The following is a 14,512-nucleotide window of genomic DNA, read 5'->3' on the forward strand; positions in this document are numbered from 1 at the left end:
CTATGAGGCTCTTTCATAAGCCTGCAGCTCATGTGCATGAAAGCAATGGGCTAGTAAGAGCAAGGAAGTGTAGGTGTATGTTCCCAGCTGCCATCCCAAGGGTTAGGGAGAGTCTCATCCATGTCCTGTATACACACCACATGGGTGGTCACGGACTACGTTGTCCCTTCCAGCAACCACTCCTTGGGTTACGAAGGGTATCATATCTCACTCTTTGTGCCTGGGTGGCCATGTACTCTTCACACCCTCTGTCAGAGTGATGGAACTCTGCTTTCCATTCTCCACGCACCCCTTCCATAACCAGGTGACTCTCGCAGTTAGTCTACGACAACCCATACAAGGTCAAAACTCCACTCATTCCTCAGGCTTGATTTTCTTAAGAATCACATTAACAGTGAGACAGTCAACTCCCAAGACTCAGCTAAACCCACCTCCTCATCTTACTGCAACACAAACTCCATCTCCCTCTACCAGAACAGCCAAACTCTGAGATCTGCTTCCTCCTCTTAATTACCTCCAGCTGTCAGTTCCTCCCGCTAGGCCTCTGGTAGCTGGCAGGTGCTGTGGGGTGGGGCACATTTCATCCCCACATCCAGGACACTGCGAACTGCTTCCTTACTGCTTTGTTCCAATGACGTGCCCCAGTGCAAGTTACAGTCTTCTGTCTGTTGCTTTCAAGAATGCAGTACCACAGTCTAAGACCAAATTTGAAGGGCAGTGGGAAACTGCAAGCTTTCTGGTTGCCGAGCTAAGTGGAAGACTGTCTTCTGATGTAGTGCTAGACAAGTGCTAGTTCTTGGGCAAAACGAAGTAACTCTGGAGAACATAAACTCCAAACGCAAGCCCAACTCCTTCAACTTTTTTTCATAGAAGGAGAGGTGTTCCAGCTCACTGATATCTTAGTGGCCATCCTCTGGACCGGCTCCAATAGGTCCACGCTCTTTCTAGGTTGGGGGCACCAGGCCTGGACACAGTATTCCAGATGTGTCCTTACGTGGGTAGAGGCAGACAATCAAATGCCCCTCTGTCCTGGCCACACCTCTTTTCATGCAGCTCAGGATACTGTCAGTCTTTGGGGCTGCAAGAGCACATTGCTGGCTCATGTCCAGTTTTTATCCACCAGGACCCCAAATCCTTCTCCGCAAGGCTGCTCTCAAGGAGTTTTCCCAGCCTGGAAACATATCAGGGATTCCCCTGTCCCTGGTGCAACACCCTGCACTCAGTCTTGTTCATTAGGTACTTATGGGCCCACTTTTTGAGCCTGATCTAACGTATTTCCAGTGCTGCAATACATTCTTTAGAAACATAAATTACTAAAATATTGAAGACAGTGCCAAAACCTATCAGAAATAATTTCAGCAACTTTGGCTTCTCTTGCTTACTGCAGCAGAAAATCAGTTTACAGAGAGGACCTCTTTGATAATGCTTTTACTGTCAAACTGGTGATGAGTTACAGTTGTCTGTTAGGAGATATACAAATTCAGTAGTAGAAAATGTTAATACTTTTGATTGAAATCATAACAGTAATGACACCTTTTCTTTAAAACAAGATATGAATGCTCTGTTTTGTACTTATGTTTCTTGAATTCTAATAACGCAGTACTAGAGGATGCCACAATAATGATTTTCTTCACATTCAGGTAAAGAAAGCAAACTAGCAAACAGAAAAAAAAAAAATTACATGTTCAGGAGTAATTGCAGTGTGTTTGTTATATGAACATACTTCAAATTAAGGCATGGAATTTCCTATCTGTAAAACAAAGAAACAAAAATACCGTACCAAATTATTTCCTGTCAAAAAATAACTAGGGGAACATTTTTATTTGCATTCTTTCACGAACTCTTTAAGTGACAAAAGCCATACCTACCAGATTTAGATCATGTAATGCAACTATATTTATTAATGGACCTTCTACAATTGGGAAAGCCACTAAAAATTGCATGTTTACTCAACAATCACATTCAAGGAAAATTTGATGTGTTGAGCCTGTTCAAACTAAATGGTTTCTTCATTAGAAAAAAATGCAATCCAAAGGGAGGAACTTAGGCTTGGAAGAATTTTGCCTAACATTGTCATGTATCTGATAGCTGTAATTGCAGGTGTTCCAAAACAGTAAGATTTAGGAGAAATGAGATGTACAAAATGCTCCAAGATAAGGCGAGGTCTCCCTATTCATCCAAGCTTGTCAAGTGCACATAGTAAGGTCTTTAAACAAAATATTCTAATAATTATCTTGAAAGCTCTTCAGCTTAATAGCTAGAAACTTCATAGAGAGCCAAGCTTATGAAACGACAGATAAATCTGAAGATGATCTAACTCTATACAAAAACAATGTCTATAAAATCAGTATCTGGCTATGGAAAAGTGTTGGTTGTGTACTCAATGTGGCAATATGTGTGTACACTAATGGAATATGCGTAAACTTCCACTTCTAAATTACAGAGGCATGTGAATTGTGGTCTACTGTTTTGTCCTATGTCAAGCTCTAGTGCTTGAATCTTTTCAGTAACCTTTGAATGACCTCGTACTTGGAAAATGTTTTAAAATCCTATTCAGTCATTATAGTTGTTCAGCAGATAAACCAAGTATATTCTTTTGTAAGTAAGGCTGGCTTCTTGTTGCCCACGTGTAATAGAGAACTTATGGGCAATAAGACAACGATACAAATATCAGGAAAACATGAAGAGGCAGGGAAAAAATGCTGACTACATATTAAATAGTGACCGGGTAACTTAAGGGAAAAAAAATGAATTTTAAACTCCTCAAAACAAACAGAAAAGTGAAAACGTAAGCACATTAAAATTAAGGCAGCATGGTCATTACACTTAAATGAACATGTGTTAATGTACAAAGATAAATAATTGAAGGAGTAAGAACATAAACACGTTGACATGTTGATGTTATACAATCTGCAAGAAACAACAATAGAAAAGAAAAATAAAAAAAATATTCCACAGAGAGACATTATATTGATCAGGTAATTGCTGAATGCAACATATATCTATAGAAGCATACATACAGGTGATACTTTCAGTTTTACTTAGAGTCATAATAGTTTTATATAGAAATAATTATGTAAAATTGATATTTTGAACAGTTACTGTTTCAACCATCTAAGTAGAGACTTAAGAGCTCAACATGCTTCTAAACCCAACTTTTACACGCAAATCCATCAGCAGAGATGCTGCATTCTTTGTCAAGTCAACTGGGGGAAGGACTGGACATTTCAATGTGTAACTTACATGATGCACTTGTCTGCAAGTAAGAATTTCAATTTTTGCCACAATGGTACCCTTGGGACAACTTTTCTGGTACCTGTGCAGAAATGGTAACAGATGGGTTTGGAAAGCATGCCTCATAGGTGCAAAAATAGTCCTACAGCAAAGTGCAGATATTGCTGAAATGCAGCAGTCAGTGCTCACTTCCAGGCTGAAAACTATACCAAACTTGTTTCTACCTCCTTCCTCACGTGTTTGGGAAAAAAATCGGAGCTTTTTTTTTGAGTCTGTTGTTTTCTGTGCAGACTACAGAAAGCATTGCAACATTTGCTTGGGCAACATCATTTTCTCCTTTATTAAAAAACAACACACTCTCCATACCGTGTTTTTAAATCACATACATTTACGTAGATGCTCACACACAAATATTTCACAGAACGGCCAGGGTTGGAAGGGACGTCAAGGATCACGAATCTCCATGGATTTCAGAAGATCCAAAAGCTCCATCAGGATTAATTTCCAATTATAGGGTCTTAAACCCACCCGAAAGAAACAAAACGTTTGCGTAGTACTGCTAGACGAGACAACGTTCGGGGCTCCCGCAGCTCAGGGGAGAGCAAGGCAAAGCGCTGCATCCAGGCGGAGCCACCTCCGCTCCCGCACGCTGCGGGAGAAGGCAGCTCGCCACCCCGCTCGGCGAGGCTCACGTAGGGCGCATGCGCGGCCCCGCCCCTCGGGCGGGCAAATTCAAACCTGCCCTCGCGCCCCTCCGCTCCGCAGCGGTAGCGGTTGGGCTGACGTCATTGCGCCGCGTCCTTCTCCGTGGTTTCCGGCGCTCGTGCGCGCGGTAAGTGGAACCGAAGGGGGAAAGTTTTCGTTCGTGCGGTTCGCGGCACCGCTTCTCTCTTCTTTCCCTTAGGAGCGGGCGGGCGCTCTCCGCATCCCTTCCTGCCGCTGTGGGGCCTGTGATCTCCGGCTAGAGGCTGACAGAACGACGCCGGCGATGGCAGCGGGGCGCCTGGAGGCGGCCGCATCGCGGGTGGCTGTGCTGGAGGAAGAGCTGCGGTGCCTGGCGGAGGAGCTGAGCCGCTGTCAGGTATCTGAGCGCGGGGCGCAGCGCTGAGGGGCGGCCTGGTGCCGATGGGCCGCGGATTCGGGCGGGTGGGGAGAGAAGGGGGAGCAGCCCCAGAACGTCGCGGGCATCCCGCGGGGCACACCTGTCCGGCGGGTCTGGGTAGTGGCGTTGAGGCCGGCCAGCCTCGTGCCCACAGCAGGTCAGCCCCCTGTACGTATACTGTTAGCTCCAGAGCAAAGCTTTTGGGCCCCCGAGCTGCTGCCTGTGTTCTGCCTCTCAGTCCTGGAGAAACTCGGGTATTTGCACGGCTAGTAGTGTTGAGAATTCCAAGGTGAGCTGTGATGTGCAACTCCTGGAAAAATGAACAGACAAGAGGGGTTTGTAGCAAGGTAGGTCTTGCACTGAGTGCACCCAAGCCCATCCTTGGAGGGGGTGCTGTTGCTGATAGCGGTTATCCTTGGAAGAACCCCTCCTTACTGTCATCCTTCACAGATAACTTATCATTTTACCAATTGGTCATTCATCGCTTGTACTTGCCACTTAATACATCTCATGAAAATAAGCAAATGGTAGGTAGCAGGAGGAGGTCTTGTTATGGCTCTCTGCTGTGCCAGAGAACTGCATGAAGCCTGGCAAATAAGGAATAGGGAAAAATGATACCTGATGCTTGCCTTGCTTTCTTTCTTGTTCCATGGTAGCCCAACCATAATGTTACTATGCAGCATGCTCTAATGGAGCCTGTAAGGTCCATGGCATGTGTAGTCATTATCTATAAAAAGAAAATAGCATCCGCATTTGAATTGTTAGCTGTAGCTCCAAACAGCGTTGGTACACCTGGCAACTGGTGCTAAACTTGTGTTACAGGTAGAATCAAGACTTGAAGAAACTTGTCTCTTGGAGGACAAAGGGGAGAGGGAGTTATCAACAAAAATCCCATTTAACAATTCGAAACAATCAATGCTTTGGAGATGTCTCAGTGTTGTAGGATATGTTCAGGACCCTCTTTTTAAATGATAATTCCGTTTCCCTTTCTCTCTATGAAGATCTGCAATATCAGATGAAGTTTGGTGGAGGCAGATCAGAGACCCTTTGCATGTTTGTTAACTGAACCTATATTATTCAAGGGCTGCTCCAAAAGTAATGCTTCCTATTTTATTATGTTGGCCAACGACGTCAGAGGTATGGCAGTTAGAAGTTGAACCTCCTGATGAATATTCTATTACATGCTGTTACAATGCGACAGATGGCAAACCATGTCTGACAAAGTGATATTTGACATAGAAGAACATGTGAAGCAAAGGTGTGGAATTGAATTCCTCCATTTGGAAAGAATTGTACGTACTGACATAAGTATTGGCATGTTTCAGCAGTGGCAGCAGTGCTGTGAAAGAAAATCCATGTTCTGGATGACCGTGCACCACTGTCACCATGAAATGAAGAGCTTCTTGGTGAGCCCATCTGGGTGAATCAGCTGATGGTGATGACTGCAATGAAAAACAATGTTTTGTAGCTGAAAATTTGCTCTATCAAGTAGTGCTATTGTGCTCTTGGTATCTATTGTAGTTTCCATGGAAATGAATAGGAGGCATTACTTTTGGAGTGTAGTTGCAAAAGATATTTTTTGAAGTGGGTTATAAATAATAGTAACTTCTAGGTAACTATATGATTTTCCCCTTTAGATTTGTTCATGTGCATTTTACATGCAGTTGTGTGTATTTGTTTGTTAAAATGAGCCCATTCCAATTATCTTGAAGTGAGCAATCGGAATTTTCTTTTTAATGTATTGACCCAACATGAAGCTGAAGATGATTATGTCCTGGATTGTGTTGTTACCAGTGATGAGATACACTGTCACCGCTATGAATTGGTGTCAAAACTACAATCCATGGAATGGTTACATATGAATTTCCCATCGAAGTTCAAGATGTAACCCTGGGTGGATAAAGCAGTGTACAATTTTGGGGTAGGAAAAGGATGATCCTTCTGGATTTTATGGAACCTGGACAATCGCTCTACTCTGACTTTTATGTTGTGACCCTGTCTGAGTTGAAGGCTCACACTTCCAGAGTCAGGCTGGAGAAGACAAAGTTTCTTTTTCAGCATGATAACACCAGGCCTCATCCATCTGAAGACCATGAAGCACATTACCATTCTTAGCTGGCCTTTCCTACCACCTCTAACATAAAGTCTGGGTTTGGCACCTTCTGACTTCCATTTGTTCAGGCCAATGAAAGGTGGTCTACATGGGCAAGATTTTTCTAGCATTAGTGCCATCACAGCAGCTGTGAAACAATGGATCACCTCCACTGATGTGGATGTTTGTGAGCATGGCATGCAAGCTCTTGTTTTCACTGCTGATACTATATGGCTAATAGTGGTGATTGTATTGAAGATAGCATTCTACTGCTATGAATTTGCACTGTCAAGTAGTACTAGTGTGCTTTTTTAATCAGCTATAGTTTCCATGGTAGTAGGAGATTTTACTTTTGGAGCAATCTGCTTGCTTTTGGCTGCTGTCTTTTTTTGCAACATGATCCTGGAATTGTCGACCCTTTTTCTTATTTGATATAGTGTTGTATTCTAGGATTTTAACCTCATTATGTTTTTTAGCCTTTTAAGATAAGTCTAGAACTTGTTGGCTTAGAGTTACAGTACTTGGTGTTTTCTTTAGTTTTTGTAACAACATTGTGGGAACTTGAATCGCGATAGGTAGATTCTTGAGCATAGCAATTCTCTTCAAGTTGTTTTGTAAATACTGATACTGTTTTATCATCTGAAATAAGAAGGCAATTAAGAAAATGATCCGAAGCTCCCAAACCATCAATGGTGGAGACTTTTATAAAGCTGAGAAAGGAAATATTTGGAGTCTCTTTGTCTCTGGTATTCTGTTTGGGAAAATAGTGATTGCTGCATCTGCAGCAGAACACTGTATAAGTATTTTGATACTCAGTTAATGAATGACCCTTCATTTCAGTGCTCCTTTACTTTTAATTTTATTTAAAAATAGCTTGAGTAATGGAGTTGTTTCCTGAAAGCAGTTGCAGAGGAGAAGACATGAATACTTTTTTTTTTTTTTCGGACCTTGTTGTTCCAGTTCTGTCTCGCTCTACTTTGTTGGGGAACAGTGGAAAGGAAGAGGTCAGACAGTGAGTTTTAACACATCTGGTTTTTGTTACTTGCTTTAACTGCTGCATTCTATTTTAGTGTGTTGTGCTTCTGCCTACCACCTAAATATCTTGAGAGCCTTCCTTGGAGTATCTTTAACAGCTATGTTAAATTCCTCCTTGGAGTCCTTGGCTCTCATTGGGGTTTATAAGTTTTGGGGTGTGCTTTCTGATTTTCCCTTGTGGTTCTGTATTTTTTTTTTTTTTTTTTAGCAAATGAAAGTGCTGTTTTTTTGTTTTGTGTTGTGGGCTTTTTTGTTTTCTTGCAAGTGAAGTTACTTGAGGTAAAGGAAATGTTTTTTTTTTTTTTTTTTTTTAAAGGGGAATGATACGCTGGGTCTCTAGAATCTCAATCTGTAGAGTTTCTGGGCCATTTGGTAGAAGACAGCCATTTGCTAAAGGATGCACATTATCCTCTGCTTTATCATAGCTCCCAGTCTCTTAACTGTTGAATTACATAGGTAAGTTATTAATACATGCTACTCCCTAAACAAAGAGGTAGAAAAGATTCTTTAAAATATTTGGTGAGACTTCATCAAATCCTAACTTTCAATATAACAGAGAGTGAGACCAGCTTTTGCTGGTTGTATTTTCTGTTGCAGGGAATGTTAGTAGAAATATAGAGTAGAAAGAAACAGGTGCATGCCCTACTACTGGTGTTAATTGCACAAGGCCTTCACTGTTTTATTAGCTGCAGCTTTTAGTAAAGAAGTAATATTACAACTCTTTCTGCTAAAATAAGGTGTGTTTTCTCCTGTTTGCACTTCCTTTTTAACTCTGTGGTTCTGTGGAAACCAAGCACACACTTACTTCTCTCTGAAGCTGTAGTTACAAGGAGTATTAGACATGTCTTTTTTTGTTATATTTTCCAGTTCACTTGTTTTTCCTAGCAACGATGATTATAAAGCCAACTCCTTTGTTGTAGTAGGAGTTTAAAGGCATATGCAACTGTTGCTAAGGAACAGATTTTTCAAGAAAACAGCACTGCATGGCACTTTCTGCATAGTTTATGCTACAGTGCTTTCACTGTAATGTTTGATCAAACCATACTGCTTTTGGTTTTCTATAAATTGCATCTGTAAATGGATTCAAACCCAGAAAATTCTTCATTACTAATGAATCTGCTAATTTATGGCTAATCTCTGTGTGGATAGCCTCCTGCTGCAGATTATCAGGTAGAATTCAGCTTCAAAAGGTGATAAATATAAACTGGGGAAGAAACAGATCTTATAGTTGCTGTCAATGTTACTTCTGTTCATTGTCAGTTATTGGAGTGATGTTTATAAATATGGACTGTACATATCTGGTTTTAGATAGAGAGGGAGTAAGGTTTTAGATAAAAAAGGGAATAAAAAAAGTGGACTGTTAGTTTGTGGAAGATGGGGTGACTGCAGCTACAGCTTCTAGTGGTACTGTTTTGTTTCTTGCTTAACTTGGAAAGCTGTGCATAGACCTGGTCTGATCTTCATGCCCAATTTCATACTGTTTGTGGAAGAATAATACTTCTATGGGCAGATGGACTTGTTTTGATCAATTTGTGTGTCTAGGAAGGATGTAAAATAATCTGTTTGATATCGCTAGCACTGACAAAGCATAGAATTGCTGTAACACACCCATATATTATCAAGAAATTTCCATTACTTGGGAAAACAGATGCATTCTGCCCTTCTTTATCAATAATATTCTGGACACCCACTGGAAATTAAAAGAAGTCATGATAATGGCCATTTGGCTTATAAGTAGTTATTAATAAATTCCTTGTCTAGAAGTTTATGTGAAAAATACACTAAGTAAGTTTAAAAAAAAATACCCAGAGCATTGTATCTTCTTCTGTTACATGAGTGTTTTAAATGTGTGTTGATTGCATGTATTAAAAGTGTTTAAATCAATAGCTTTAAAGAAAATTATTAAAGAATATTATATATTACAGAAAAATCCCATGTTTCTTCCTTAGTGATATGTTTTTTAGGTAAAGTTCTTTCTTATTTTGGCTTTGTGACTAAAAAGTAAAATGGTTGTTAACCATCATTGTGAGAATTTGTATGCATTCCTTTTTCTTCGGGATTGTTTATATTCCCATATACTGTTTATTTAAAATGGTGCAGAGTGTTTAATGCCTCCATTCGTTAAATACTAATTTCTTTTATTAGTGATTAAGCCAAGACCACATACTTATTGGTACCTTGGGATGCCAGCTGTTTAGTGTTTTGGGTGTTTTTTTTTTTGTTGTTGTTTGTTTGTTGTTATTTTCTTACATTTTGCCATAAGGAGTCTAAATCACATGAGTCTGATTGGTACAGGTGCTGTTAATAAAGGCCTTACCCTTTCTTCTAGATAGTGAAACAGTGTCATTGAATGGCTAAGTTTGTTTAATCTTATTTCTTTTATTTTTAACAACTTCTTGCTAATAGGAATGAAACTGCTTGTACTTTTTGTACTGAAAAATATTTCATATTCGTGTACAACTGTGAAGATGAACATAGAATGAGAGTTGTTAAAAATTGTATATTTATTGCATTTATTTTCATTACCTACTCATGGCATGTCTGTAGGTTGTATTTCAATTAGCTTCTAGAGTAAGTGAGAAGCAAGTATCTGGTACAGAGATAGGCATGAGTAGAAAGATTCCTTTTATGGGAACAAAAGATCTTTGCTGTTTCTCAATAAAGAAAGTCGTATTTTACTTCATAGTGAAATTGTAGGCTCTTGCTTGTAGTTTTTCCAGCTGCACTAAACACAATTCTCTAACACAGTGGGACTTCCATGTGTCAAACTGCACAACTTCTGAGTTTTGACCTTGAGGAGAGTTTCTTTAAGAAGGCCTGTGTTTTGTTTTGTTTTGTTTTTTAAATTCGGGGGGACATATGCAGTTCTTCAAGATTTACTTTAAGTAATCTTATTCTTTGTTGTTACTGTGTGCACTTTTTCAGCGATTTCAGTTTCTATTTAGCTCCTAACTTAAAAGATTTCCACTTAGAATTCTACCTTTTGTAGAATTTTAGAGGACTTTTTGGAAAGAACTGTAATTTCAGTCAGAATTAATGTGATGGACCCACATTTTACTTGATTAGTCATGATAATTCAGACTAAATATACCCAAATGTGTGTTTATATGAATATGTTGTCTGTGAAATGAAACTTGTGGATTCCCGTGTCCTGAAATCCACTGAAATATGAAATGCATTATAGTAATCCAGACCATTGTATTAAATACAACACTGAAACTTAAGATTATTCTCTTTTCTCAAAACCACAGTTGAATTCTTAAAATAACTTACATGCAAAACTTGTATCTTATTTCATTCAATGTGTCTTCCCTTCAAATCGTGTGCTGTACCTCATTTTCACCAAGGATGAATTTTTTTTTTTTCTGAAATGTGAAGATCACTTGGCTGCAGTGACCCTGAGACGGTGGAGTTAAGGATCCTGTGGACAGTGAGAAGACTGAAAAGCAAATGCTCAGCCTGAACTTCAGAAGTATAGGGTTTGGCCTCTTCAGATTTCTTCTTGGAAGAGTCTGATGGAATGAGATAATGGAGGGGAAAAAGAGGCCTGAAGAGCTGGTTTAATATTCAAGGGTAATGTCCTCCAAGCTCAGCAGAGGTCCACCCAAAAGGAGAAGTTGGGCAAAAATACCTACATTGGGGGAACAAGGAGCTCCCATCGAACTCAGAGATGTGTACAATATAAACACAAAAAGGAAGTACACGGAGGGTGGAAGCAAGGGTGGTTAATTTGGGAGGGCAAAAGAAAGACTAGGGAAGATGGAGGCCCTTTCCTGAATAGTGTGGGGAACCTGGTTACACATGACAGGAAAAAGTATATCCGTTTTTGACTCATTCTTTAATAGCAAGACTGGCTTTCAGGAATCCCAGGTCACAGAGAATGGGGAGATTGAGTGCTGAAGGAGCTGGCTGTTGTCTTTGCAAGACTACACTTGATCTTTAGGTAACTGGTATGAGTGTCTGAAGCCTGGAGAGAAGCTGATGACTCCTGTCTTCAGGAAGGGCAGGAAAGTGGTCCAGGTGGCAGGTCAGTCTCAACCTTTCATTAATAATCTGAACGATGAGGCAGATGATAACCTCAGGAATTTTGGTGATACAGAACTGGAAGCAGTGACTGATACATCGGAGGGTTCTGCTGCTGTTCATCTGTTGGACAGAGTGGAGAAATGGATGAGTGGAATATCAGAGCCTTGCAACTGGTAAGGAACTCCGAGCATCAGGACAGGCTGGAGGCCTGATGGAAAGTTGTTCTGCAGAAAGAGAGATGTGAGACCTGGTTCCTTTGAAACAGAAGGAAGCACTTTTTCACTGTGTGAGTGACTTAGTACTGTGAGCAGCTTAGGTGTTGCTCTGAGAGGGTGTGAAGTATTCTCCCTAGAGATCTTCAGAAGCTATCTGGTCATGGTCCTGGACAGTACGCGCTGGGTGTCCCTGCTGGAGCTGAGGCTTCAGACCAGATTGGCCTCCAAAAGTCACTTCCAATCTCAACCGGTCTGTGATTCTGTGGAATTACTTCAGTGACTGTGGTTGGATTTTACTCCTAGAGTTGAGAAATTTGTTGCTTGAAACGGATGCTTACAGCTGAGTTATCCTGTTCTTGATGTATTAAAGCTAACGGATGTACAAAAGAAACTCTCATCTCTGCAACTGAATCCTTTGCTTTCTCTTATAATTGCATCTTTGGAAACTGTTCTTAAATTGACCAAGTGTTCCATACCGAGTACTCAGAAGAAAGCAATTGTGAGAATAAAGACTGTTATCAGTTAATGAAGGCAAATGCAGATCATCCTGACTGTTGTGTGCTCAGTCTGTTAGGAAAAAGTGAGGCAAGTTATTTATTAGTGAGGATGGAATTGTATATTATAGATTTTAACTTACTTTCACTTCTGACCAGTCCTTGCGTGATGGTAATGAACTGACTTTTGTAGTGCTACTTCATTTCCTGCCATGTCAGACCAGGAACAATGTTGTATTTCTTGTCCGTGCTAAATAAGTCAATTCATGTCAATTAAGAATGTATAATAGAATTATTCAGTTAAGTATTTTGCCACCTTTTTGTCAATCTCCAGACTAATTTGAAGACTTCATGTGTAATGACAGCATCTTTGGCGTGTCATTAGTGCTCCTTCTGCTTAGCTCATCAATGTAACAGTAAATGTTGCTTTTAGGTCCTTGTTTGCTTTGAACAGAGTTCAGAGAGGAAGGATACAACTTCTTTGTGTGTTTGTGTATATTTATGCGTAGCACAAATTTTTATATTTTATGTATAAATAAAATGGTATCCTTTTCTGATGTTTGATTCAAAAGCATTTTCTTTTTACCCAGAAATACTAACAAAAATGATGAAATTATTTATACAGAGGTTTATAACTGGAACATAGCTAATTATTTTTCTATAATCGTAACTTCATGTGGTGGTTTTATACCGTTAGAATTCCAGCATTAATAAACTGGGGAGGAAGACTCACTTGTTTTCTGATGGCATCTATTTTGAAGTTATCAATTTTCTTACAAATGTATTGAACTGATAGATGTAGTGGTGCATACTGCATGTTTGTGACCAGTGAAGCTGAAAATAAGCTAATGTCTTATTTGCAGCCAGTGTATGTAAGGCAATATATTTTCTGGTGAGGTACTGATCAGTCTCATATTCTAGTGACTTTTTTGATTCTTGAAAAGCTTAGTACCTCAAAGGTTCAGAGCATTGGAGTATTTTGTACTGTACGATCATTCAACAAGACTGAATGAGTTGTAGAGAGAATACTTACTGAGGAGTATAGTGTGTAACTGGAAATCACAAGCAGAAGCTGTCACAGTAAGGTTTAGACATATTGCGCTGGTAGAATACTAGCAGTGTACCTTTAAAAGTTAGGAGACATCAAGAAGCAAGTCTATTATCTGCATGTAAAATGTATCCATCAGCTTGATTAAAGTCTTAAGCTCTTTAATCAGAAACATTGGCTGGCAGGAGAGAGTATAACAGCCTTTTTTTTCCTGTGCTTGAATGTTTATGCCAGACTTGTTTTCATGTTTTCTCAGTCTTTCTGAAAGCTAATCGTCAGATTAGCTCAGTCCTGTATGCTAAATGCATTTCTGTATCAATTCTTCCAGCATGATAGTGATGTATATTTCACTTAATAGTGAAGTACTCTGTGTTACCAAAAAACTGTCAGTGTCTAGTGTTAAAGATTTCATACTAAAAACAGTAAACCAATAGCTCCCTCTGTGCTGCTTAATGCTTAATTTCCCCTTTTGGGGGTATTGGTCTGTATCCGCTGCTTAAAATTTTAAATAAGTGCTAGTGTCCCAGAGACCTTTGCTTTTTTAGCACTTGTTGGGAGGGGGACTTGGGCATGAGTGTTGTGGCTGTGTTGTTTTGTTTTGCAGGTTTTTTTTTGTTTTGTTTGTTTTGCTTTGTTTTCACCTTTCTGCCTTTCATGTGTTTTCTGTGGGCATTCTGTTTCTAGTTTCAGAAGGCAGTACTTAGTAAGTTATTTGTAATGCTATAAAAAGTTAGGGTATGCTATGAGCACTTCTAATAGTTTACATACTCTGAAATAAAGTGGAATATCAAAAAGAATAATGCCTCTAAAGTGTAGTTAAGGCATGTGATGTATGATTTATACTGAAGGAGATTTTTGAGTTTGTTCTTGTTCTCAGCTCAGTTTACTGTAGATACATAGAGAAAAAATAAATCTACCTATAAATTTAATACACGAAGTCATGAATGATTGTTCATATGAGCAAAAAGATACTGCTTATGTTTTTATCATTGTCAATGCTAAATTAAAAGCCTTTTTCTCTTAAGAGTTTTTTTTTATCATGACTTAAAAAACAAAACAAAACAAAAAAACAGCTAATTCTTCTTGATAAAGTAGTGTGGAAATACTGAAAACTAATGAGGTCACTTTTTAGTTTCCAGCACACAGATACTGCATGCAGTAAAAATACCAATATCAATGCCATGTGAATTGTCCAGAACAATATTTAGGCTCAGATGTCCCTTCAAAGAGGAGAAGAGAAAAAGTGGATTGAAATGAGGATATTTG

At 39.5% G+C, this 14,512-nt stretch overlaps 1 protein-coding gene across 1 annotated transcript in view; it reads left to right on the forward strand.

The window, feature by feature from the left end:
• The first annotated feature begins 4,001 nt into the window (after positions 1–4,001).
• CNTLN (centlein) overlaps positions 4,002–14,512 on the forward strand; it is a 184,743-nt gene continuing 174,232 nt past the window's right edge. Inside the window, exons 1-2 of the mRNA XM_042877561.1 lie at positions 4,002–4,066; positions 4,139–4,315. Of these exons, the coding sequence (XP_042733495.1) occupies positions 4,223–4,315 (93 nt within the window). The 5' untranslated portion in view covers positions 4,002–4,066; positions 4,139–4,222. The remainder of the gene's footprint in view (positions 4,067–4,138; positions 4,316–14,512) is intronic.

This window comes from Lagopus leucura, unplaced genomic scaffold, assembly GCF_019238085.1.
Source record: "Lagopus leucura isolate 7727_CA_CO unplaced genomic scaffold, USGS_WTPT01 Super-Scaffold_100018, whole genome shotgun sequence".
Classification (NCBI taxonomy): domain Eukaryota; kingdom Metazoa; phylum Chordata; class Aves; order Galliformes; family Phasianidae; genus Lagopus; species Lagopus leucura.